At 55.8% G+C, this 25592-nt stretch overlaps 1 protein-coding gene across 3 annotated transcripts in view; it reads right to left on the reverse strand.

Annotated features, from left to right (window-relative positions):
* SLC22A23 (solute carrier family 22 member 23) overlaps positions 1–25592 on the reverse strand; it is a 127611-nt gene that overhangs the window by 28749 nt on the left and 73270 nt on the right. For all 3 annotated transcript variants that reach the window (XM_018038802.1, XM_018038804.1, XM_018038803.1), the window contains exon 4: positions 3048–3216. In XM_018038802.1, the coding sequence (XP_017894291.1) occupies positions 3048–3216 (169 nt within the window). The remainder of the gene's footprint in view (positions 1–3047; positions 3217–25592) is intronic.

A 25592-nucleotide genomic window follows, 5' to 3' on the forward strand; every position in this document is an offset into this window, starting at 1 on the left:
ACAGAAAAGAGGGGCCACTTCAGTGCCCTTAAAAGCCAGTGGCGCCCCCAGAGCTGCGGAGGGCTGCGGGCAGAGGTAGGCCTCGGTCCCCTGGACTGGCCCCGCGCACGCAGGCCCGCACCCCTGGAAGGGGGTCTGACAACGGTGGCAGCAGCAGTGCGATCTGCCCGCGCTGCTCAGGCCAGACGCGCGCCAGCTGCCTCAGGGGTCCCGAAGCCGACGACCGCAGCTGACCGGGCTGAAGCGCGTCCACCTCAAAGCCAGGGGGCCCGGGCAGGAACCACACTGTGTCCATGTGTCTGGACGCCACCCATCTGTCTGTTCGCACACACTCCTCACTTATCAAAGCACCCCGGGTGCCCTTTCCACCATCAAGTTTTGTTTTTACATTGGTGTGTTTCAAAGAACATTTTAAGGTTTTATAATGTATTCACATAAACGAACTTTTTTCTTTTAACCTTGCCTGTCATTAAATCTTGATGTATTTTTTAAATTGAAAATAAAAAATAAGATAAACCCTCTAGCACTTGGCACGGGAGCCGGGCTCCCAGACCCGCTCCAGGAAACCCCTCCCGGCCACGTCTCCCCATCCTACCTGCGACAGGTGGGAGCAGAGCCTGGGCGGAGCCTCGGAGCCTGGCGGTGATGGAGACGCCGCTGCCTGTCCTCACAGGCGTCTGAGTCTCTGAGAGGCCGTGTGGGTGCCCAGGCCTCCAGCCCCCAGGGGTGGCAGGTGGCACCGCTGCCCCTGGGGGCTGTGGAGGCCGGGAAGCCTCCAACGGGTTCGGGGGGTGGGTGTTCCTGACTGCTGAGTGGACGTGCCGGGGCGGCGGGCTCCTTTCAGTGGTGGGGTGGTCAGGGATGAGGCACTGAGGCTGAGGGCAGTAGATAGCACAGCCCTTGGCTCGGGGGCTAGTGGGTGTCCTCAGTTTTGCCTTCTGTACAATGGGGCCATGAAATGCCCAGCCTGACCCATCTACTGTTTGTACAGGGCTTGCCATTTGTGTTGGCACAAATGCGATGCGAGCAAGTGTTAAGTAAGGAAATGTCCTGAAATTCCAAGCCAAGTGAAGCCAAGCCCTGGGTGCAGCAAGAGAGTGACCAGGAAAGGCCTCCTTAGGTGATAAAAGGAAGGGCTTCCCACTCCATCCTGCCTTGGAGAATGGTTTCTTTCTTCGCCTCTTACAGCCCTGCCGGAAAGAGCAGGACGTCCTGAGACACGTGGGCTCCTGCAGGAGCGGAGCCGTCCAGCCCTGGGCCGGCGGTGGGGGTCGGGGGGGAGGGGGCTGGCCTTGGCCCGAGGGCGGCCTCCTGGCGGGTGGCCTCTACCTCATCTGGCCTCCTCCCCACCGGTGCCCGACTCTGCGGACACCCTGAGCGGGAACCCAGCTCTTGAGGAAAGCCACCTGAGTCTAGGTCATGCGATTGCTCTGCTGGGGGCTCTACTGCCAAGTGAAGATGGGCCAGCCTAGTAAGTTGAAAGTTTGCCACTTTCTTCCCCTTTCTGGTGGCTTAGAAAAGGAAGCCCAATTAATACCTGTCTTGGCCACAGTGAACACTTAAAGAAAAGACATAATTGACTTCTGGCCAGAAACTGGTTTTCATTAGTAACTAAATAACAGGAACACAGGGGAGCTGGTAAAAATCTCTCTGGTGTCTCAGACTCGGGGCTGGGGCGGGGCTGGAATTTGGCACATAAGTGGGATGGGAGGGAAGGAAAGAGAGAAAAGAGGCTTTTCCAGAACGAATACAACGCCCACTTTCTGCGTAAAAACCTCTATCGAAGGGCGGTGGTTTTCCAACTTTGGCTAAACATTAATCCCCTGAGGGGTGTGAAAGCCTCTGGTTGACCAGGTCTTACCCCCAGGCCAGTGTGCTCAGTTGCTCTTTTCCCCTAAAGTCAGCAAAGCCAGACACTAAAAGCTACACGCGGTTCTAAAAGCCTAGTGGCCTCGTCCAGGACAAGGGCTGGTCAAACGCCTGCAAGAGACCAGAGATGAATGTTCCTGACTTTGCCACATCGTCTTGGTCGAACCTGCTCAACTCTGACAGCGTGGCGTGAGAGTGGTCATGGGTGACAGAGGTGGGAACACGTGAACACGGCCGTGTTCCAATAAAACTTTATTTACAGACACGGACAGCGGGCCGGAGTCTGCCCAACCCTCACCCAGAGGAGACAGGGAGGGGCTCTGCCAAACCTCTCCTGCTGCTGCTGCTGCTGCTGCTGCTAAGTCGCTTCAGTCGTGTCCGACTCTGTGCGACCCCATAGACAGTAGCCCACCAGGCTCCCTGGGATTCTCCAGGCAAGAACACTGGAGTGGGTTGCCATTTCCTTCTCCAACGCATGAAAGTGAAAAGTAAAAGTGAAGTCGCTCAGTCATGTCCGACTCTTAGCGACCCCATGGACTGCAGCCTACCAGCGTCCTCCGTCCATGGGATTTGCCCGGCAAGAGTACCGGAGTGGGGTGCCACTGCCTTTTCCGAAACCTCTCCTGAACATCGTCAAACAAGTTTCCTCCTCCCAACACGGGACCCTGCCCTTCGGAAGCCCATTCGGGAAAGCCATGTCAGAACACCCAGCATTGGGGGAGCCTGGCCAGATGATGGGGCCAGAGGGGGCGCCCGGGGCTCGTCCTGCTCCTCCATCTACTTTCGTGTATGTTAGAATGTTTTCCAAGATGAAACATTTAGAAGAGAAAGTTTTTTAAAAAAGAGAGAGAAACTCCCTCGTTAGAAGCCACAGGCTGAACCTGGAAAAGACTTTGGAAAAGACTTTGACGCTGGGAGGGATTGGGGGCAGGAGGAGAAAGGGACAACAGAGCATGAGATGGCTGGATGGCATCACGGACTCAATGGACGTGAGTCTGAGTGAACTCCGGCAGTTGGTGATGGACAGGGAGGCCTGGCGTGCTGCGATTCACGGGGTCGCAAAGAGTCGGACACGACTGAGCGACTGAACTGAACTGAACCTGGGGGCCGTCTGGGCTTGGGCGGGCGTGGTGGGTACTCACGACCAGTGCACCCGGGGCGGCGGGGCGGGTACTCACGACCAGTACAGCAGCGTGAGCAGGAAGGGGCAGATGATGAGCGCCTGCAGCACCTGCCAGTCCCGGCACAGGGCGGCCAGCCCGGGCATGAGGAACTGCCCCGCCGTGGTCACGAAGCTCGCCACCATCGTGATCATGAATCGCTTCCCCGGGGGGCACAGCTCTATTCCTGGAACACAGAAGGACGAGAGAGCCATGAGCGCCTGGCCCGCCTGCCCCCCTTCCGGCCAAGACGCTCGTTTCTTAACAGCTGGATGAGCTTGGGTCCCCAGCGTGAAGGGTCACAGGGCAAGTCTCGGCAGAAGAATACAGGGATAGAGAGCGGTGGCCCCACGATAGGAGACGCTGCTTCAGACGAAGACTGAGCGTGACGTCACTCGCAGCCCCCAGGCCCTCTGCTGCCCTTCCTCTGCCTCTGCCCTGCACCCTCCCCGCCTCCGCTCCAGCGGGCGGGCGCAGGCGCAAGAAGTCCCCCAGACCCCGCCTTCACCGCCCCACTGTGTGTCCCAGTTGCCCCCAGACCCTGAGTTCCAGGCAACCTGCTCACACGTGAGCCCAAGTCAGATCAGCCGCACCCAGCCTTTCTTCTGAACCAGGCAGGAAGCAAACCATGAAGCTCTCCTAAGGGGAGAACTCACTGAAGCCCCCCGCCCCCCATCGCCCTTGGAACGCCACTGCCCCCCGCCCCCCGCCCTGGGCTTCCCACGCAGCCGTCTCAGATGACGGCTCCACCAGCAGGGGCAGGTCTGATTCACCTTTGAAGCTCCAAAAACACAGTGCCTGCCTTCAGTAAATTTCGGAGCTCCAAAAACAGTGTCTGCCTTCAATAAATGTCAAGGTCATCACAGTCCCTCCTGTTTGCAAGAATCTATGCTCTTAATCTGACCTTGAGTAAAGAAGATGGTCCCCAAACCTTGGACTGTAGCATCCAAGTGACAGCCGGTGTCCACCCACCGCATGAACTCCTGTAATAAAGGTCCCCAATACTAGAACATGCAGCTGGGTTTATACACGTTCCCCTATAGAGCATGTAGTCTGTTTGCTAGTCTTCTTCAACAATTTGCAGGATTCCCTAAAGTTTGCTTTTATTTTATTTTTCCAAAAAAAAAGTGTCGTTAAAATGAAGTTTTAAAAAAGCAGAAGAAAGACCCTCAGGAGATACTCCTTCTCACACCTCTGTCCCCAGATGGTAGGTCAGTGGCTACAGAGCCCCTGCCGGTTGTCCAGACGTCAGAGCAGAGGTCAGGGTTAAAAAGGTAGCAAGAAGGGAAGCAGATGAGGGGAGAACAGGAGAATCACATTTGGTCACAAGGATGGAATCGGTGCTAACAAGGATCACGCGATATGACAGCCAACACCTCCACCAGCTCACACACAGAAGAAACCAGAGTCATCAGAGCCTGTATCTCCGCCCTGCTGCAGACAAACAGGTCACCCTCACAGCTGTCCGTGGGTGAGAGAAACCTGGCCTTGCTGATAAAGAACCTCTGCCATTTAATGAAGAAATGGGACCGAACAGCCCTCCCCTGGCCTTTTACTGTGATGCTGTAACTTCCAGTGCCCGGTCAGGTTCAGTAAAGGATTACTTCCTAGCGTGGCCTGGGTATTCACCCCAGCCACATTTCTGTGCTTAAAAATAAGAAAGAGATCAGGGTCTTTTAGAAAAGATTGCCAGTGGCAAGTTCTAGTTTTCATGTACTAAGCAGGAGCAGAGGATGTGTTGCTATGGAAACCAGAACTCAGCATCAGCCAGGGCAAGTGTGATGCTCTGAGACTCAGCACTGGCTAGGACCGGATGAGAAAATCGAGCACCCGGGCACCCGGGTAACCTACAGACAAAGCCAGAGAGGTAACCACGGCTTCACGACCTGGGGCCCTGCGCACGGCTGGCAGCTTTCCTCTTCCCTGCCTGGCTCTTTAATTTCATGGTGCAGTAAGCAAACGTCTGCAGCTGCCGAGGTTCCCCGGGATCCCTTGGGGACGTCTGATCCCACACACCAATTTACGTTAGGTGCTGACACACCCAGGGTCACAGGTAACAACCCGAACCTGGGTGGAGGTTTGTGGATGACAAAGGCGCTTCGCCCCTCTACCTGCGTGATTCCACAATCTGACTCCGCCCTCTCCCCTCGCTGCGGCCCGCGCATCTATTAGGTTCACACTGCCAGGGTGCACCTTCTAGAGGGTCTCTCCCGCTCTCCCTGAGTGGCCCGAGGGAGTCTCTAACTCCTGGCTACCTGAGGCGGAAGCAGCAGCGCCACCTGGGAGCTCGTTAGAGACACAGAGCCGCGGGCTCCGCCCAGACCCGCAGGAGCACGTCTGCACTTTAACTAGATCCCCAGATGCCTCGCGGAGAGGCGCTGGCTCACTTGTTTCCCCTAAACCGCTAAGCATCACCCCCAGCGAGAGAAATGTTTTTGCCTCCCAGACACACAGCGACGAGAGCTGAATAAGTAACATCACTTCCGGACCTCTCCAGGGTTGCTGTTTTGCTGCGAATGCTAGCAGAGGTTTTACTTTCCCCCAGGTAGCAACTCGTAGAGCATCCCGGCAGATCCACGGTATTTTAGCCTTCCTGCTGGGGCAGTGGAAAAACACAGCGACCTGATGTAAGGGCACGCGGATGACAGCTGCAGACAGCGATCTTCTGCCTTGACTCACCAGGACTGCCTTCCAAACCGCTTGAAAGTAACTCTGCTCTGAAGCGTGGCTGTAAAGATTATTTTTTTTAAAAGCAATTATCAAAGAACCGCAGGCACTTCGGGTTTGCCATTAATCACATGTTCCTTTTGGACGATGAGAAATCAGCTTTTCTGAGGTGAGGAGGGGAAGGCGTTCTGCAGAGCGTGAGTCCCCGAGTCCCCCGCAGCCAGTGGGGGGTGGGGACTTCAGGTGGACGGTTCTCCCGAGAGAGGCCGGGCCCAGGGCTGCATACGGGCGCTCCTGACCCTCATTCTCTCTTAAATATATTGTAAATAGACTTCCTGTGCCCTTGCTGCCGGAAGGCAGGGGGTCGACGTTTTCCTGAGATCACGCAGTGTTCCCGGCTTCCCTGGAATGAATCTTCGGGGTTTTGCCGGGCGGGGGTCGGCAGTAACGCAGGAGTGCGCCTGCGCGGGAGGAGGAGGCGTGGGCCCGGCAGGGGAGGCGGGGCCTCATACAGCCCACGGCGGCGCGAGGTCGCCCGGCCTCTCCGTGCTACCCGCTCCTGGCCCACGAAGTCGGTGACATCTGTCAGCCACACAGTGACGACGTCTAGCTGTGGAACCAGGCTGCTGCAGACCGCAGGCCCTGGCCAGGCATGGAACGAGAAGTCGGTCAAAGCACAGGGCACTGCGGAGCGCTCGGCCGTCCCTACGGAGGAGCGAGCCGGACAAGGGCCACCAGGCCTGGTGCAGCCGCTCAGAGGCCACGCGTGCGGATGTGGGTCCTCCACCCTGCGCCCCGTCCTCCAGCCGCCTCTTACCAGCCCAGCAGCTCGGGAGCTGCTGGAGAGAAACCACCCAGCGGAGAAGGACGGCGGCCCGGGGAGCAGCTCCGGCCCTCCGCCTGGCCCCCAGCGTTGGGGTCCTGCTGCCTCCCTGGAGCTGGGCTCCTCCCCGCGCCCCACCAAGGGGGTCGCTCCCTGGCCACTGCCCCCGGACACCTGCGGGCCCCTCTCCTCTCCTTTGCTTCCTGCCGCTCACCGTGCTGGCCCGGAAGGGGACACTCCACTCTCTAATTACCATCCCGGCTGAGGACACGGGGCCCCCCGAGCCGCGGAAGACAGGCCTGCCACATGTCACTGTGGAGTTCCTTATTATAGCAGGAGCGTCCGAAATTGCCAGTCATGGAGACTCAAATAGCACTCGAGGGCGTGAGCGCAGAAGCCTGCGATTATCTTCCCTGCCCCCGGAAAACTTCCTTTTCCTCTCAATTTAGGACCTGCCAACCCAGTGGAATGGTTTAAACTGCCTCCATTTAGGGGAAAAGAGAATAAAAAATATAGAAACATCAATATTTCCTACAAATCACGTTCCAGTGTGTGCCAGACGCGCTGACGCAGACATTTAATGCTCAAATGCGGAAGAACCACACCGCTCACCCACCGGGCCGCCGGATCCGCAGTGCTGGGCTGAGGCAGGCTCCCCATCCCTGGGGCTGAACGTGTAGATGGGCATTTTTCACGTATTAAACTCATTCGGTCTGCTCCACTCTCTGATGGAGGTACTGACTTCGTCCTGTTTTTCAGAAGAACACCTGGTTTGTCAATTCTATGGTGTCCAGCACAGTATCTTACAGAGACTGTTGTTTAAAAGATAGTAATTAAGTGAATCACTTTTATCCAGCCACAAAATTGTTATAGTCAGTACACTGTTTCTTCCTTAAATTCAATTAAGTGTTCGCTATTTGGACTCTCATCAAATAGTCAATGACAGACAACATGAACTAAGTCATTTATAACACACATTCCTAGGGTAATATTACAAATGAAGCTTATTTTTTAAAAAGCTTTTTACTTTATATTGGGATCTATCGTAGGTGGGCTTCCCAGCTGGTGCTAGTGGTGAAGAACCCTCCTGCCTACGCAGAAGATGTAAGAGACATGGGTTCGATCCCTGGGTCAGGAGATGCTCTGGAGAAGGAAATGGCAGCCCTCTCCAGTATTCTCGCCTGGAGAATCCCATGGAAGGGGGAGCCTGGCGGGCTACAGTTCATGGGGTCACACAGGGTCAGATGTGTGACTCAGCATGCTCTAGGGTAAGTGCTGTTTTTAATATTCGTTTTTCTATCCCTGGGTCGGGAAGATCCGCTGGAGAAGGGATAGGCTACCCACTCCAGTATTCTTGGGCTTCCCTGCTGGCTCAGCTGGTAAAGAATCCGCCTGCAATACAGGAGACTCGGGTTCGATCCCTGGGTTGGGAAGATTCCCTGGAGAAGGGAAAGGCTACCCACTGCAGTATTCTGGCCTGGAGAATTCCACGGACTGTATAGTCCATGGGGTCGCAAACATAAGACACGACTGAGCGACTTTCACTTTACACAGAGGACCCTAAAGCCCAGGGTGATGAAGCGGCTTGTCCAAGATCACATGCTAAAGAGGGAACAAAGTAGGAGTTGAAGCCAGCTGCCCCCTGCCCCTGTGTGTCCGCCCCTGCTCTGGGCTGCAGGGAGGTCTCCAAGCAGAGCCCCTGGTGGCTCTGGCCTCTCAGCAGGACCCACCGGGATTTCAGCTCCTGGGGCCGGGCCCACCTGAAGATGCCCACAGCCCTGGGACGGAGCTGGCCTGGGGCTCGGGCGTCTGTCATGTGAGGACAGCTCTTTCTGGTGGGTCCAGCACCGATGCCTGTGCTCCCTGTGCCTTAGAGCCCCACAACGGAGCCCGTCAGGGTCACAGGGGCTGAGACGCACCAGTAAACCCGCAGAAGCCGGTCTCACCCGGGATCTCAGGAGGCTCACAGAGCCGCTCGCTGATCACAGGTGTGGGAGACACCGCCGCAAAGCCAGCTGCGAGGCACGAGCCACAGAGCCCAGTGTCCTTCCCAGATAAAGGGTTCTTTCCACCACCTTATGCTTCTTTGACTGAAGATTATAATTACTCAAAAGGAGGGAGAAGGATTTAAGTGCTCACTAGTGTTTCTGCTCAGGGAATGCTTCTGTTTAAAACCAGTGGCTGGTGTTCAGTAGTACACACTTAAGCATTTCAATTAATACCGTACCACCAGTTATTTAATAAGAGGAAAATAACCCAAGAAGAGAAGTGACTTGAAACATCAGAACAGGCTCGAGTCCATTGAAATCCCGGCATTTCGGGTCTGCTGAGTGTTTTCAAGCTGAGTGAAGGCGCGGAAACAGAGTGGGCGATTTTCACGTCCAGAACAGAGTTCAGGAACCAGCCAGGCCTCCAGCTGCCGGTTCCAGAGTGACATCCTCAGTGCTCACGCTGTTCTATACCATCCATTCCGTGGGTCGAAGCCACACTTACGGGCTGATCATGTTTCCATAATGAGACGAGACATCCAAGCAAACAGAGGCCCCAGAGGCATCAGATGTGGAGCCTCAGAGGAAATGTGCCCGAAGAGTGAGTCCTAAGTTAACATGTCCAACCCTGCCCCACATCAGCGGCACACAGCTCCCCGGGAGGATCGCCCAGCTTTTATTTCTCTTCATCAGCATTGCTGGCCTTGGTCCTTTACCAGCTTGACAATCAGGAAATTAGGGGGTTGGGTTTACGGTAAAGATACCTCAACCTGAGGTCACAGGATCGTTGCTGGTAACACTGAATGTCCTCTGCTCTTTGGCATACTTTTCCTAAATAGGAAAGATTTCTTAGCAGGTAGTCTTTCTAAACAAGTTCTCCCTTTTTAATTTTCTCTTCTTCTTACCTTCCCATTTCTCTTCTGTCTATGTTTTTAAAACCATTTTTTAAAATGTAGACCATGTTTAAAGTCTTCACTGAACTTATTGAATACATTTAAGACTCAATATTGTGTTTCTAACACGTTCCCGGGTGGTGCAGGAGCTGCTGGCTCAGGGACCACACTTGGAAACCCAGCGTTCTGAGCACTGGAGGGAGAGGTTTACACATCTTACCCCTGAGATTAAGTACAGTCCCCTTTGCAGCATTTTGCTGGGACAAATATCAACAACCTCAGATATGCAAACGATACCTCTCTAATGGCAGAAAGGAAAGAGAGACTAAGGAGCCTCTTGATAAGGATGAAAGAGGAGAGTGGAAAAGCTGGCTTGAAACTCAGGATTCAAAACCCTAAGATCATGGCATCCAGTCCCATCACTTCACGGCAAATACTTGGGGAAAAAGTGAAAACAGAGACAGATTCTCTTTTCTTGGACTCCAAAATCACTGCAGATGGTGATTGCAGCCACGAAATTAAAAGACACTTGCTTCTTGGAAGGAAAGCTATGACAAACCTGGAGAGCATACTAAAAAGCACAGACATCACTTTGCCGACAAAGGTCTGTATAGTCATTTAAAGCCATTGTTTCTCTAATAGTCTCGTACAGACGTGAGAGTTGGATCATAAAAAGGCCGAGTGCCAAAGAACGGATGCTTTCCAATCGCGGTGCTAGAGAAGACTCTTGAGAGTCCCTTGGATGGCAAGGAGATCCAACCAGTCCATCCGAAAGGAAATCAACACTGAATACCCATTGGAAGGACTGATGCTGAAGCTGAAGCTCCAATACTTGGGCCACCTATGCGAGTAGCTGGCTCATTGGAAAAGGCCCTGATGCTGGGAAAGCTTGAAGGCAGGAGGAAAAAGGGGGCAACAGAGGATGAGATGGCTGGATGGCGTCACCGACTCGATGGACGTGAGTCTGCGCACACTCCTGGAGATGGGGAAGGTCAGGGAAGCCGGGTGTGCTGCCGGCCATCCATGTGCTGGGCTGCAGTTCGTGGGGCTGCAGAGAGGTGGACACGACTCCAAGACTAAACAACAACAAACAGCAAAGCCACACCCCTGGCACACCGAAGGCAACGTAGACCAGGCTGCACACAGCTTCAGCACCAGGCGGCCTGCGGGCCTCGCGGAGGCGGGATGCTTGCTTGTCCGCGTCACCATGCATGTGATTTTTTTTCCCATTGAAGAAAAGAGTTCTCCCAGCATCCCAAGGGCAAGGCAGGCAGAGGCATAAAAGACCCGGAGTTGCAAAGAAGTTCAACTGTCAGCCTATTTCAGATGAAAGGAAGCTCAGAGAACACCCAGCAGGGTGGGCGGAGTCGAATGCCAGGCAGGTAAGAAACGTGGAAAGCTGGCCCGGTGTGAGGGGGGCCTGTGGCAAATCGTAGCTTTCCTGCTCCGTTCAAAGGCCTTTAAATTCAATTAGGAAATAAATTGCTGTCTGGGTCACTGGGAACGCAGCTGGGCTGGGTCTGCCGCATGCTGCCAGCCAGCTGGAGTCATTCACGGGGAGTCAGGTTGCAGAGGTTGTGTGAGCAACCAGCCCACTCCCGTCTAGCCCCTCTTCACGTCCAGCACTGCATCCGGGACCGAGCAGATGCTCAGCAAACGCTGAGATAAAACCACAAAACGAAGGAGGCGCATGTTTCCATGGGAGCCCAAGATCTGGTACACCAGGGCCTGCAGCGTCTACTGAGCCCCTTCCCATGTGGGCAGGAGGGTGCTATAGATGCAAGGACCCCTGACCACAGAGGAGCTGGCAGCCTACCCTCTAGCTACCCCACGGCTCCCAGCGGGCATCGGCGCCTTCAGGGGTTGCGGCCAGGATGTGGAGGGCAGCGTTCACCGCAGACCCAGGCCTGCTCCGCCAGCACGGCTGCAGAGGGGCCAGAAGGCTCACGGGACAGAATGTCCAGCCACCCCAAGGTGCCAGGACAGCCGTGTGGCCCTCATTCCCACCACGACTAAAATCCAAGTCAGCCTCCTGCTAACCAGGGTCCTGCCCCGGTTTTATAAAAACGAAGCCAGCGTTCCTTCACCCGCCCTCCTCTCCCCGACGTGTGGTCCTGGCACCAGGTCCTGGGGAGACGCTGACCGTCCCTTGCCAGGCGCACCGGCTTCCCAAGCCCCAGCCCCAGTCCTTTGGGGCCAAGCCTCAGCTTTTCCAGCTCATGACCTTGGGGGACACCTGCCACGAGGCCAGCCCCCGTCTGCAGGCCTGAGATTACACAGGCCTTATCTGCGAGTCCTCCTGCCGGCCACTCCTTCTCCATGGGAACAGCGTTGTCCAGGACAGGCGGCGGTGGGGGGAACAAGTGAGGACATGGGTGGACTCTCCACCCTCCAGACCAGCCTGGTGGCCTGGAGCTGGGTGCCCAACATGCTCACACTACCAGTGCGAAGGCTCAGGATGCGCTGGCCGGCCCGGTGACTGAAGCGGCCTCCCAGCGCCTTCCCCAGCGCCTTCCCCAGCGCCCGGCGCAGCGCCTCCAACTAACAGCGACTCCGGGATGTGGCCCAATAGCCCCAGGGCAGCGGGGGCCGCTCCCAAACACCCCCTTAGTTCCAGGTAACCGCGAAACAAACCAACCTCTGGAAAAGCTTCTACCTCTTGTGAAAGTTGGGGACTTTTCAAAGAACGGCAACTTCTCAAGAGCCGAGAATTTTACCTGCAGCTTGAGGAAGGGCCTTTCTAAGTGATCCATTGTTTAAAGGTGAGGAAGGTTTCCCAGGGCCCACATGAAAAGAGAAGAGACACCTCTCACAGCAGATGCAGGCCTCAGGGACACAGATGGGCCTCGGGGAAAGGACGGCCCCAGGATGGGAGGGTGGGAGAGGTCCTGGGGCCTGTCTGTGGGTTTGATGGGATCCACCCGGAAGGGACACATTTAGTATTTTTAAAGGCAGCAGGGAGGCACTGTAGATTCTATGTAAATTTTTTTAAAGTTTAATAAAAGGCTTTGTTTCTCTTTTGGTGGCACTGGGTCTTGGCTGTTGCAAACGGGCTTTCTCCAGCGGCGGCGAGCGCGGGTCCCCTCTAGCTGCAGGTGCGAGGGTTCTCGTGGAGCGTGAGCTCCAGGGCCCTCGGGCTTCAGCAGCCTCGGGCAAGGTGCTCTGCAGCGGGTGGGGTCTTCCCAGCTTAAGGACTGAACCCATCTCCTCTGCATTGCAAGGTGGATTCTCAACCACTGGACACCAGGGGAGCCTGATTCTCAGCAATCCTAATTAACAGAGCAGCGTCTTCCAAACACGTTCCTTCTTCAAGGACAACAGTGAACGGCCGGGAGCCCCATCTTTCACACTCTCTGTGAGCACAGGGCCACACACACACACCCGTTCTGACCACTTCATACCCTTCAAAACAGCCTCCTGTGCAGTCAGGAGTCATACGGTGCCCACGAGTTCCAGCTGTTTGTAAAGAGGGAGACCCTGTGTTGAGGCCCCAGGCAGGCCCACCCATTCAGGGGCCTCTGTGAGCTACAGCGGGAGGAGATTCCCAGAGAGCAGCCCTCCTCTCAGGCTGGGAGGACACGTCAGGTACAGGACAGAGATCAAAAGTTTGGGAAAGTTCTGCCATTGAGTTACAGCTTTTTCGTTTGTTTAAGATTTTCTTCCAAAAGCCTACTTTCTATACTGCCAGGAGATCCAACCAGTCGATCCTAAAGGAAATCAGTCCTGGATATTCATTGGAAGGACCGATGCTGAAGCTGAAACTCCAATACTTTGACTACCTGATGCAAAGAGCTGACCTACTGGAAAACACCCTGATGCTGGGAAAGACTAAAGGCAGGAGGAGAAGGAGACGACAGAGGATGAGACGGTTGGATGGCATCACTGACTCGATAGACATGAGTTTGAGTAAGCTCCAGGAGACAGTGAAGGACAGGGAAGCCTGATGGGCTATAGTCCATGGGTTTGCAGAGTCAGACATGCATTAGCGGCTGAACAACAGCAACTGTTTATATGGGGCAAGAGGCTATTTCAAGGTGAAGCTTTGAGAGCACGCTTGAAGCTCATTTTTAGTTAGACGACTGTCAGACCTCCCAGACACATCTGTGGTTTATACAGAATGTGGGACTTATACCCCATCTTAACGTGAGGAAAGAGTGAGGATTTCAAGGAACAGTGAGTAGGGAGAAATGAACACCACAAACGCAGATGAAAGAAGCTACTGGGAAGTAAGGTCTGCTCTAGGAGAGTCTGTCTGTGCAGTTTCTCATCTCGGGCAACAGGAGCTATTCTTCCTGATGTACCCCCCTCCCCCCTCAAAGCTTCCCATAAAGGGGGAATTATGGAAGTTGAATTCTTTTAGAAAAGAATTTTGGGCAGTAAGGGGGGGGTGCAGAGAACGCCTCTTCCCGCACCTGTCAACTCCCAGTAACCCTCGCGCCGTTGTTGCAGCTCCTGGACCCTCCCGGGGCAGACGCAGTGGCCTGCATTGCCGCCTCTGTTCCCAACCACACGCGTGTCTGCAAGCAAGAGCCCTTCCCACCTCACAGGGTGGCCCCAAGAGGCAGGGGGCCAAGCAGGCTTCCAGGGTTACAGCACCTGGGACTTGAGCCCAGACCTTCAGATTTTAAACAGCAGATGTGTCCTCTGAGAACAAAGCAAAGAACACCGCCCTCCAAAGGCAAACTCAGATCCCATTTAGACACACTTTAGACACTGTTTTCCTGTTAATCGTCTCCTTCCAATAAGACTCACCCAATTTATCACCAGGGCCATTAACAAGACCAGCCCTTAAAAAGCTAAACATATCCACGAGGGCTCCCTCCTGTGTTTGCTGAGACATAATTAAACACTCAGCAACCAGCCAAATGTCTAAGGGCCCATCACTGGCTCCTGAATTGTCCATCTGCTTCCAAACAGAAAGACACTGATTGATGACCTCAGGGACTGGGTGGAGTCTGGCCTAGAGAAGAGCTAATAATTGTCAAACAACAGTGCCAACCAGTGAGCAGCTCTCGCAGGCGAGGAGGAAGGGCGCGTCTTATTTGGAAAGGATAAGTGGAAGCCAGAGGGCTGCAGAAGGAGGGCTCTGCATCCTACGCAGACACGGAGGATGTCGCTTCCTTCAGGGAATCTTACACTTGGTTCATTAATTCCTAAGACTGTTAGGACTTTTGCTCAGGTATAGAACACAAATTGGGCTTCCCTGGTGGCTCAGATGGTAAAGAATCTGCCTGAAATGTAGGGGATTTAGGTTCGCTCCCTGGATTGGGACGATCCCCTGGAGAAGGCCATGGCAGCCCACGCCAGGATTCTTGCCTGGAAAATCCCATAGACAGAGGAGCCTGGTGGGCTACAGTCCATGGGGCTGCAAAGAGTCGGACATCACTGAGCAACTAACTCTGAAGCTCTCTGAGAACACAAATTAGAGTGTTCGGCCCTGTCTCTCACAGCCCTGGAGGAATATTCTGATTTCTACAGCTTTTCCTTCCAGAACTGCACATGTCCAATAAGATGACCAACTAAGACTTAAAATTTAAATTTAAGTAAAGTTAAATAAAATAAAAAAGTCAGTTGTCGAGTTGGGCTAGCCACATTTCACGTGTTCTATTGGACAGTGCTGATCTAAAATCTGACATCAGTGTCGAAATAAGGATATTTCAACATTCTCAAGAATGTAGAAGTAGGAAGGAGGGGGAGACAACTTAAGAGATGGTCTTTAAATTGTGAAATATTTCAAGTCTACGGTGAAAAAGTATAAGAAGTAATAGAAGATACTTGTGTGCCCACACTCAGCTCGGTCGAGTCTTTACGTTTATCATACTCCCCCACTTCCTTTCTTTAGTGAAAATAAGAAACTATAAGAGGTTCAGTGAGAGCCCCAGGGGGCCCCGTCAACAAGCCCAATGAAAGCCTTACTGAAAGTTCAAGGGAGGCCCATGATGGTGCCCGGCAACCACGTGGTGAGCGCCCTGGCTCTGTGCATCTCTGCGCGCACGCGTGGACGTGGGCCCTGGGGACGGGATGCCACATCCTGCCGTCCTGCCCTGAGTAACCCGGCCATCGCAGGGTGTCCACCCCATTCTGGACACTGAGCTGGGTGCTCCTCACGGCCACGGCCACTCACTCAGAGCCCCAGAGGACTGCGCAATCTGGCCGAGACCTCTCATCTGTACACGGCCGGAGGGGAGCGCCCGCCGACCTCCCCAAGCCGTCCCCGGGGGTCAAGCCTGGACTGGGGATGCCTGTGAAATGCAGACTCCGCTTTGGGGAGGAAGTGACTGAGCCCCCTTGCCTCCCCACCTCATTTCCGCCGCCAGCACCACCCTGGAAATAGAAGCTAATCTTCCATTATCTCGTCAGCAAAGTAAACGTTTCTCCCTCTGGGTAAACAAGTCGGGTACTCTCTGAGCAGGAGAATAGGGGAGCCTGGCAGCAGGCCTTTCTCCTGGCAGCTCTGAGCAGGAGCGCCCCAGTCATGGGGCCGGGGGTGCCCCAAGGCCTTCGAGTCCAGAGACCCCGGCTCTCCACCACCAGGAGGTGCAGGGCTGCTCCGCAGGAACCTGACCTCTTTCCAGCCCTACCTCCCCTTCCCTGCCCCACCCCAGCGGTCCAGTCCAAGGCAGGAACCTAAGGGGCTGTCTCTCCCTTCGTCCACCCCGCACCAGTCACCACCAACACCTCCTGGAGACACTTCGGCGCCACTGACTCGACCACCAGCACACACAGCTGAAGGCCCATGGGAGCCCCAGGGGCCCTGGGGTCTCTGGAACCTTCTCCAGGTTGTGGATCACCCCCAGGGCATCCCCGTGGGCCCTGAATCATTACAGCGCCAAATACTCCTTCCTCCGCCTCCAGTTCCTCATGGCCTGGCAAACAGCCACACTTGGCATGACTTGTTTTTATCAGATTAAACTGTATCATCCCTCTTCCCACGCAGGATTGCATTTCTGTTGGCGAAGGACAGTGAATACCCGACCAGCGCTTTAAACATCACTCAGTGTGGGGAGACAGCGGAGGGACGAAGACGGAGCCTCAGAGCTACGCAGAAATGAGCACAGCGTGGAAGCAGGGGGTTCACGTTTAGCGGGCAGTGCCCCAGCCCACCTAGTATTATAAGGACGAATATTTGCTCGTTACTTCTGCCTCTCAGGCTACGACCGAGGAGACAGATGTGTGTATGCTAAGCATCCTGATTCCTGGGGTACAGGAAAGAGGGGAACCACACGCTCTGGTCCCTCTTGCTTCCTGACCTCAGTGCTCCACCAATTCAGGGTCTTTGCATCTCCTGGGGTACACAGAAGGCTGGGGGTGGGGGTGGGGAGGGCCATGCTGATATAAAATTCTGTCCAAGAACTTGACGGCGTCGTGACCCAGCACACACACAAAGGCTCACGACACAGCTGTCGTTTAGTCGCTAAGTCGTGTCCGACTCTGTGATCTCATGGACTGTAACCTGCCAGGCTCCTCTCTCCATGGAATTCTCCAGGCACAAATATTGGAGTGGGTTGCCACTTCTCCAGGGGATCTTTCTGAACCAGGGATCAAACCCATGCCTCCTGCCTTGGGGGGTGAATTCTTTACCACCAAACCACCTAGGAAGCCCTCATGACATAGTACTCAAGCCATATTATGTGTTTGCACTAAATTCTATTTTTTCCCTTTTAAAATACCTAGAAGGAGTCCCCCAAATGGACCTGGTAACCCCCTAAAGTATTACAAACTGCAGTTTCAAGGGTAGGGTTCAGGGTAGCTGCTTTAGGGGAGGGTTCAGATCGCTTTAGAAGCACGTGTACAGGGGCCTCTGAGAACGGGGACCCTGGCCCGTGCAGCCCACTGCCTGCCTTTCTACAGCCTGCTGCCTGCTTGTATTCGGTCCGTGAACTGCACATGGGTTTTACATTTTCAAAGGGCTCCCAATAGTCACAGGAAGAATCAAGCTTCTTGTGTGGAATGTCTGTGAAATCTGAATCTGAGCCAGCCAACAGCGTCCTCCTGGGGCAGGGCCACGCTCGCTCACTCCCAGCCTGGCTGAGTTATTCTCACATCAGGGCACAGACCGAGGGCCTGTGGACCGGAAAGAGAGAACGTCTGGCCCTTCGCAGAAAAGCTGTGCTGAGGGCCGCGGGGCTCTGACAGGCGCAGACTGGACCACCTGGTCAGTCAGGCAGGTGGGGGGCCAGAGTCAGGAGATACGTACGTTTATGGTCTGTGCAGCACGCAGGATCTTAGCTCCCCAGCCAGGGATCAAACCCGCCCCCTGCAGTGGGCGCGTGAAGCCCTAACCTGTGGACCGCCAGGGAAGTCCCAGAGTTAGGGTATTTCCGTTTCACTTTCGTTTGTAACAGAATGACCAGTAAGGTCACTTGAAGAGCAAGGTGATTTTTATTATGAGAACAGATTCCTTGGAGTTTCTCGGGTGCGGGGTAAGGAGGGTCCTCACTGTGGATTCCAAGGGCAGTGAGCTTGTCATCCAAGGGCAGTTTAATTTTTAACGCTTTTCTCTCATTGGGGCATTTAATTTGTGGTGGAAGAAAAGGATGGTGTTAAAAACCATCCCTTTCAGAACTTATAATTACGAGCCTGCATTTTCTCCATATGAGGGAACACCAGGCTGATTAGACCAAATTTCTCTTAACATTCAAGTCATCGGAATGGCTGCAAACAAAGGCCTGCTGTGGCTGAGGCCAGGCGTGCAGAGGCTGGGTGTGCAGAGGCCAGGCATGCAGAGGCCGGGCGTGCAGAGATGTGCAGAGGCCGGGTGTGCAGAGGTCGGGCATGCAGAGGCCGGGCATGCAGAGATGTGCAGAGGTCAGGTGTGCAGAGGCCGGGCATGCACAGGCCGGGTGTGCAGGGAACGGAGAGCGTGGGCTGGGGCGGCGAGGCTTCTGGGAGCCCCGCCCAGGAGAGGAGAGAAGGCTCCCACAGGCCCTGCTGCCTGTGGGCCTTGGTACAGTGTCATCTGGGGACGCGGAGACGCCTGGGGTCGGCCTCTGGGGTGGACCAAGGAGGAGGAAGGAACAGTGGGAGGGGGGGGAACCCGACCACGGCTGAGTTGTGGCAGGGTGCTGGGGATGGCGAGCTGCGCCCCGGGCTCTGTCTGAGGGTGTGTCCACGGGCACACTCAGCCTGTGCGCACCGTCAAAGGCAGGCCCATAAGGGGCCCTCTGGGGCTCCCCTCCCACCCTAACCCCCAGCAGCTCCAGCACCACCCCCTCGCCCCTCCTGGCCTCGGCCTCGGGCCGGGCCAGGGCCACTTAGATGGCTCGCAGCCCCTCTTGGCCCCCTAGCCCACCCCGCCCCACAGTGCCCATGGTACCCGGACCCAGGGAGGCCACCCTTCTGTCATTTGGAACCAAAACGGTGGCCAAGGGGACTCAGTGCTTCCTTGTAAAGTGGGCCAGACGAAGGGACCTCGCCGGTCACATCTCACACACACACACACACACACACACACACACTCCCCACCCATGCTGGCAGGGTCCAGAGCCAAGAGGCCAAGGCCCATCCACGCCCCACAGACGGCAGGGCCAGCAGAAGGGCAGGGAGGACACAGCTCAAGGCTCCGGTGCCCAGTGCCCAGCTGGCAGCAGGCGACTCGGAACTCGAGTCACGGCACAGGCACAGCCTCCTGGCATAGGCACAGCCTCCCAGCACTGCGCAGGGCTGTGGGCCTGTGGGCGACCAGGGTACAGGGCCCCCGGCCAGGCCTCGGGGACCACGGAGAAGGGGGCTTTGGGACGGGCAGCGTGGAAGTCACACACGGGGAGGGAGCACGGGGCCTGGCTACAACGATGGTGCACAGCAGCAGGGAAAGAGCAGCCCTCTGAGGGGCTGGTTTCCGAGGCGCTGACCTTTGCCTCCGTCTCAGGCTCATTTTTCCACCTTTAATAAGAAACCTCTATTACACTCCTCCGAGTCCCGGAAAACAGAATCCCCTGGGTCCTTCCGTCATATTCTCACATCAGGAGAAAACTTCTGAGTCTAGGCCACGCGATTTTCTGTGTCCTGAGGACGATTACTGTGCTTTGCTGTTCTTGTGTGATCACCCGCGTGGACTGTGGCCCGCCAGGTTCCTCTGTCCATGGGGTTCTCCAGGCAAGAACACTGGAGTGGGCTGACATTTCCTTCTCCAGGGCATATTCCCGACCCAGGGATAGAACCCGTGTCTCCTGCACTGGCTGGTGGATTCTTTACCTCTCAGCCAGATTAGGAGCTTACGACTCTTTAAAAGATCGTAGAGTTAAACATCAGGAAAAAGGTTCAACTGAACACAGAAGATGAGGGTGACGGGACTTTTGTCGTCAATCACCAGAGCGGTCACGTGCCTCCTTCCCCGGTGGGACGGGGCAGGGGGAGGCTGTACGCTGTCTCCTTCACCAACGTCTGACACGGGTGGGTCTCTGTCCTTCCCTCTCCTCCCTGGGGACTTTCCTCAGGACCCCAGCCAACCCCGAGCCAATCCAACCCAGCCAATCCAGGGGCTCCGAGTCCCGGCCCTGGATTTTCTCCGTCTCTTACCATCTCTTGCTTTTTGAGGGAGCCGCTGGGGGAAACCCCGTTCCTGGCCGGGCTAAGTTCTCCCTGCGTTCTCCAGGGTGACCGGTGGTGAAACCACCTTCCCACGAGGCAATCCTCCTGCGAACCCGGGGTGGCTCGTGGGGGTTTCCACGATCTCAGGCGTTTCCCCGTCGAGTCGGCACGGCCAAGGTGAGCCGTGTGAGAGTCCAGGCCAGAGACACACACAGAGCGCTCAGCTGGCGGGAAGGACCGGACCCTGCCCTCAGGACCCTCCGTGGGAGGTTCAGCGGGAGACGCACGTTTGCCCGGAAACTGGTAAGGGAGGCCCTGAGCCCCGCGTTCTCCTGCGTTCATGTGAGGGCGGGTCAGGGGAGGGGAGAAGATTCCAGAGAGGCCGGGAGTCCCTCAGTCCTGCACCCCACCGCACCTGGCCTGTGCCTCATCACGTCTCCCGTGTGGCCAGACTCCCCTCTCACCCCAAGACCCTGAACCGTGGTCCTCTCACCCTCGGAGCCCGGTGCCGGGCCGTCCCTCGGTAAGTGAGGGATGGGCCACCCGGCAGTGGAAGAAGGGAAACCCGTCTCGGTCTCGGTAAGGTAAGGTAAGGTGAAGTCGCTCGGCCGTGTCTGACTTTTTGTGACCCCACGGACTGTAGCCCAGCAGGTTCCTCCATCCATGGGATTTTCCAGGCAAGAGTACTGGAGTGGGGTGCCATTTCCTCCTCCAGGGATCAAACCCAGGCCTCCCTCATTGCAGGCAGGCGCCTTACCATCTGAGCCCCCTGGGAAGGCCTTGGGAGACGACCCCTTATGAGTGTTGGTGGGAGACGAGCTGGGGGGATGGCCGCCCAGGTTTCAGTCCTCCGCACGGCCGCTGAGCTCCCACCAGTCCATCGAGCCATCAGTGGACGTCCGCAGGGAAGGAGCCGCCCTGGGCCAAGCGGCCGTGGCCGCTGAGCGTCACAGCACATCACCTTCGTTAGCACGTGTCCTCCCGCGGCAGGGAGCTGCGTCAGTTCCCAGGGAAGAGGGGCCCGTGGGAGAGCAGTGATCTGAGGGTCAGAGGTTACAGCTCTAGTTCCGCCCCTAAGAGCGTCTGATGTCTGGATGCCTCCGTGCTGCCTCGCTCCTTTCAAATGGGAAACGGGAGAGCTTCTGAGTCGGCAAACCTGAGCCGACAACAAGACAGGAGAGCAGCGGCCCCTCTAGGCTGTGCCAGCATCCGCGCCCTTGTCTGTGGTGCCCATCCTCACCCTCCTTGTGCGGCCGCAGTTCACCAGTCAAAGGGGCCTCCCTCTAAACCCGACCAGCATCTCTGCACCTTCACACCGTGGAAACAAAAGAGGATGATCAGAGGCCCTGCTACCATCACTTTTCCCATCTTCAGGCTGAAAATCAGAGTATCAGAGAAAAGAGATGAACTTACTGTGTCTGGTAAGAAGCCTTTGAACTTAAAAAAAAAATTAAGAGGAAGCCCAGTTTCCCGCTCACTGATTCCTCGTGCCCTATTCTCGGCAACATGACCATCTTTCCTTCTCACTGTTTGTACCACGGAAAGAAAGGGGGCCAGGGCCATGGCCAAGGGCAGGAAGAGCCCCAGCGAGGTTACACCTGTGACGTGAAAATGGGGTGTGATCTGGGCCCTCGCACCCCACGTCCCCATCACCACACTCCCAGGCTGCAGGCTCAGGCTCCAGCTGCCCTGTCCACCGTCTCGTGCCTTCCAAAATTCAGTTTCAGCATGGAGGAAACAGAAGCATGTGATTTTCTGCCTCCTCCACTGCACCCGTTTGCTATTTCTCAAGTCAAGGCCCAAGTTCAGTCCTGAGCAAACGTAACCATCAAAGCTGACTCGGCTCTTGTTCGCCCCTTCCACCCTTGTCTATGTGGAAGCGCCTAAAAACACAGTGCTGAGCTTTCAAAAGAAAAAGAGGAAGTTCAGGAGAGCAAGTACATTTGCGGTTGTTTAGCTGCTAAGATTTGATCCCTGGGTCAGGAAGATCCCCTGGAGGAGGGCGTGGCAGCCCACTCCAGCGTTCTTGCCTGGAGAATCCCATGGAGGGAGGAGCCTGATGGGCTACAGTCCATGGGGTCACAAAGAGTCGGACGCGACTGAAGCAACTTGGCACACAGCACAGTACCATGTGGTGTCCTAGAGACGGCTTAGGGACAAGGACAGATGGGCTAAGATGAAAGGACATTCATGGGTTGACAGAGCAATGGGAGGTCCAGACAAGCGGGAAGGAAAAGCAGAGGGGCAGGAGGCCTAGGCGATCCTTTTCAAAACAATTCTATCGACGTGCGGTTGGTTCTCAACATTGTGTTAATTTCTGCTGTACAGAATGACTCAGCTATGCACACATATATACTTTCTCATATTCTTTTCCCTTCTGGTTTATCACAGGACCTTGAATACCGTTCCCCGTGCTCTACAGTAGGACCTTGTCGTCCGTCCATCCTGTATATACTACTTTGCACAATGATTCTTTGTCTCTGAGTCTGGGGAGGGGGTGCGTAGCTGGGTGACGTCAGGAATGTTTCCTAGTGACCGTGGATGAAAGAAATCAAAGCCCACATGCTCCTCTGAGCGGCTCCCCTGTGCCTGCCCGTTCTCAGGAGTTGGACCAGAGGCTCCTGGCACGTTTGGAAGGAAATGGTGAGCAAGCCAACAGCTGACGGTGCTGGGCCCTAAAGCAGGGCACGAAATCCAGCTGACCCGTGGCGGGGTCATGGGCCATGCCCCTGTCTTGGAGACGGCAGTGGCCGTCTCAGGAAGGGACACCTCCAAGGAGTGACCTTGGCAGCCTCTTACTTCCTCATCTGCTGCTGAAAATACAGCTGACCCTAAACTGAGCTGCCGCGCGCTGCCCTCGGCCAGCATCTCCGTTTCACTGGGCAGATCTTAGCCAAGGGGAAGAGTGTTTATTTTAGGACCAAACCTGCTGGCCAGGACCCCATCCGCACAGGGTGTCTCTCCCCCAGTGTGGAGCTGGGTTGTGGCCGATGACTCCATCCTCTGCTGGGCAATGAGGACTGCTGGCCTGGACTGCCGGCTGTTGGAATCGGGCCCGTGATGTCAACAGAGGAGGATGCACGGTTACACCCGGGCCCTTCAGAGCGTTTTTAGACTCATGACCTCGTAAGGCCTCAGTAAACCCTATAAATAAGGATATCAGGTGTCATGCCCATCTCTAAGACGAGAAACGACACCTTCAAAGGCCGGTTCATCGACACGGGGATACACCGGAGACCCAGGCTTCTACATCACCCACTGCGGGCATCCCGGAGGCTCCTCTTTAAGCAGGCCAGCCTGGAGGAGATAGTCACAGCAGCATGAAAACCAGACACGAGGCAGGTCTGCACGAGATGTTAACACCTCGTGTGGGGCCCACACCACACTGCCCAGGTCTCAGAAGTCCAGCGGCACACAAAGGCCAGGGGAGTATTTATCGTTGTTTTTGCCGAACAAACCCTCCCTTACCTTAAAAGCAAAGGTCGAAAGCACAGACTAACTCCCAGTGCAAACAGCCGGCTGGAGAACGTGCCGCGGCTTCCGGACAGCCTGTGCTAATGATCACCCAGACGACTTTCTTCGGTCAGGCAGGCGGCAGCCCGGTGACAGCATGGGGACCAACCCCCTAACCAAGCAGCAGGAGGAGGCGACGCCCACACAGGGTGCGTGTGTCCCAGCTCCCCACGCCCTGCATCAGCCAGAGCTTAACTGCCTCAAAAACCGAACCCCATGCGTCGTGCTGTTTACCTCTTTCCAAGTATCAAGAAAGAGGAGCTATTAGTCGCTTAGTTGTGTCTGAGTCTTTGTGACCCCATGGCCTGTAGCCCACCAGGCTCCTCAGTCCATGGGATGCTCCAGGCAAGAATACTGGAGTGGGGTGCCACTCCCTTCTCCAGGGGAGTCTTCCCGACCCAGGGATGGAACCCGGGTCTCCTGCATTGCAGGTGGATTCTTTACTGTCTGAGCCACCAGGGAATACCAAAGAGACATCTAAACATGTATCACAAATAAAAATCCAGACTCAACCCTTCTGGTGGCCAGATTAAAAGCTCCTTGAGGTGAGGGGCTGCGTTCCTATTCTAAGTCCCGCGTCCAGCTTTTGACCCAGAGGAAGCTCTGAGTAACGGCGAATCACGGGAAAGAGAAGGCTGGTCGTGCGCCATAAACGCACCTGTCTGCTCATTCAGCAGGGGCTGTGCAGAGGCGCTCTGCTGGGGCAGGTGCCAGGATGAGTGAGAGGCCTGCCGGCCTCAGGGGCCCACAGTCTGATGGGGGGGGCATGGGGCTCTGAGGTCAGACCCCTGGGAGGGGGAGGAGGGAGGCAACCCTGGGGAGGACTCTGCAGAGGGAAAGGTGTCTGAAACCACCCTGTGGGGGACAGGGAGGCGGGGCTGAAGGCAGGGCTCAGCTCACGCCCAGGAAGAGCCGGTCGAGAGCCCCCGGGAGGGTCTGCTTCATCACCACAGACAGCACCAGAAGGGGCCACAGGTCCGCGAGGAGGGGCTGCAGCGGGGAGGCAGGCAGGGGTGGGGACTCTGCAGGTTCACAGGTGCTTGGGCCACGTCCTGGGCAGCCTCTGCTCTCTGTGCCCCAGCGCCTCGGAACCAGGCCTCCACTGCCTGCCTGCCTGCCTGCCTCCACGGCAGATCTGCCCTCCCCCGGCCCCCACCCCTGTGGGTCTCAGTGATTTAATATGACAGGAAGACGGGGTGAGCCGAGAGGGAAAGTCTTATTCCTTCAGTGCCGCAGAGACGGCAGACCACACAGACGGCATCCAGAGCCACAATCATCTCAGCGGAGCGAAGCAGGGGCTCCGGGAAGGGCCGGCGGGAAGGCGCCAACGGAGGCCCGGCTGACTCGGAGACAGGGCTGGAAGGCCCACCTCCCGGAGGCCTCGCCAGCACCCGGCAGACACAGATGGTGGGCGGGGGCTGGCCCTTGTCACCAAATGGCCTTCTCAGCCCCCACACAGAGACTTCCACTCGAACAAGGATCCTGAGTGCGAGTGTAAAACAAAACGGAAACCACGGAAGATCTACAGACAGCCGATAGGCAAGTGTGTGTGATTCCACCCCTACGAGGCCCCTGGAGCCATCAAATTCACAGAGACAGAGAGCACACGGGTAGTTGCCAGAGGCCGGAGACAAGGGGGCAGGATGCTGTGCTTAGCAGGATAGACTTTCAATTTTGCAAGGTGAAAAAGTTTTGGAAATGGACAGTATGACAATGCAAACATTCGTAATGCTGCTGAATTATACACTTAAAAATAGTTAAAATGGTAAATTTTACATCATATGTCTTTTATTACAACAGAAAATCAACAGAAAGCAGGCATAATTGCCTCTGGAGCCCTGCCCTGCCTGTACCCACCTGCCCCACACACCAGGGTCCTTATGTCCCCTTTCCCATTGTGGGACCAGATAAACTCAGTCACCATGACATGGAACTGACTCCGGAGGGTGTTGTGTTCCATCCTCAGGGCAAGGATCCTATGTGGCTTAAAATAGACACTTCCATCCTGACGGTCAGATGTCAGGCACCTGCTCGGCAGCAGGGAGAGGTCACTTCAGGGCCTTCTCACCTCCTGAGGTCACCCCGGCATCTCCATACACACACCCATCCCCACGTTTCCACTTATTCCTGCGTCCACCGCCACCTGCGC

Source organism: Capra hircus, chromosome 23, assembly GCF_001704415.2.
Source record: "Capra hircus breed San Clemente chromosome 23, ASM170441v1, whole genome shotgun sequence".
In the NCBI taxonomy this organism is placed as follows: domain Eukaryota; kingdom Metazoa; phylum Chordata; class Mammalia; order Artiodactyla; family Bovidae; genus Capra; species Capra hircus.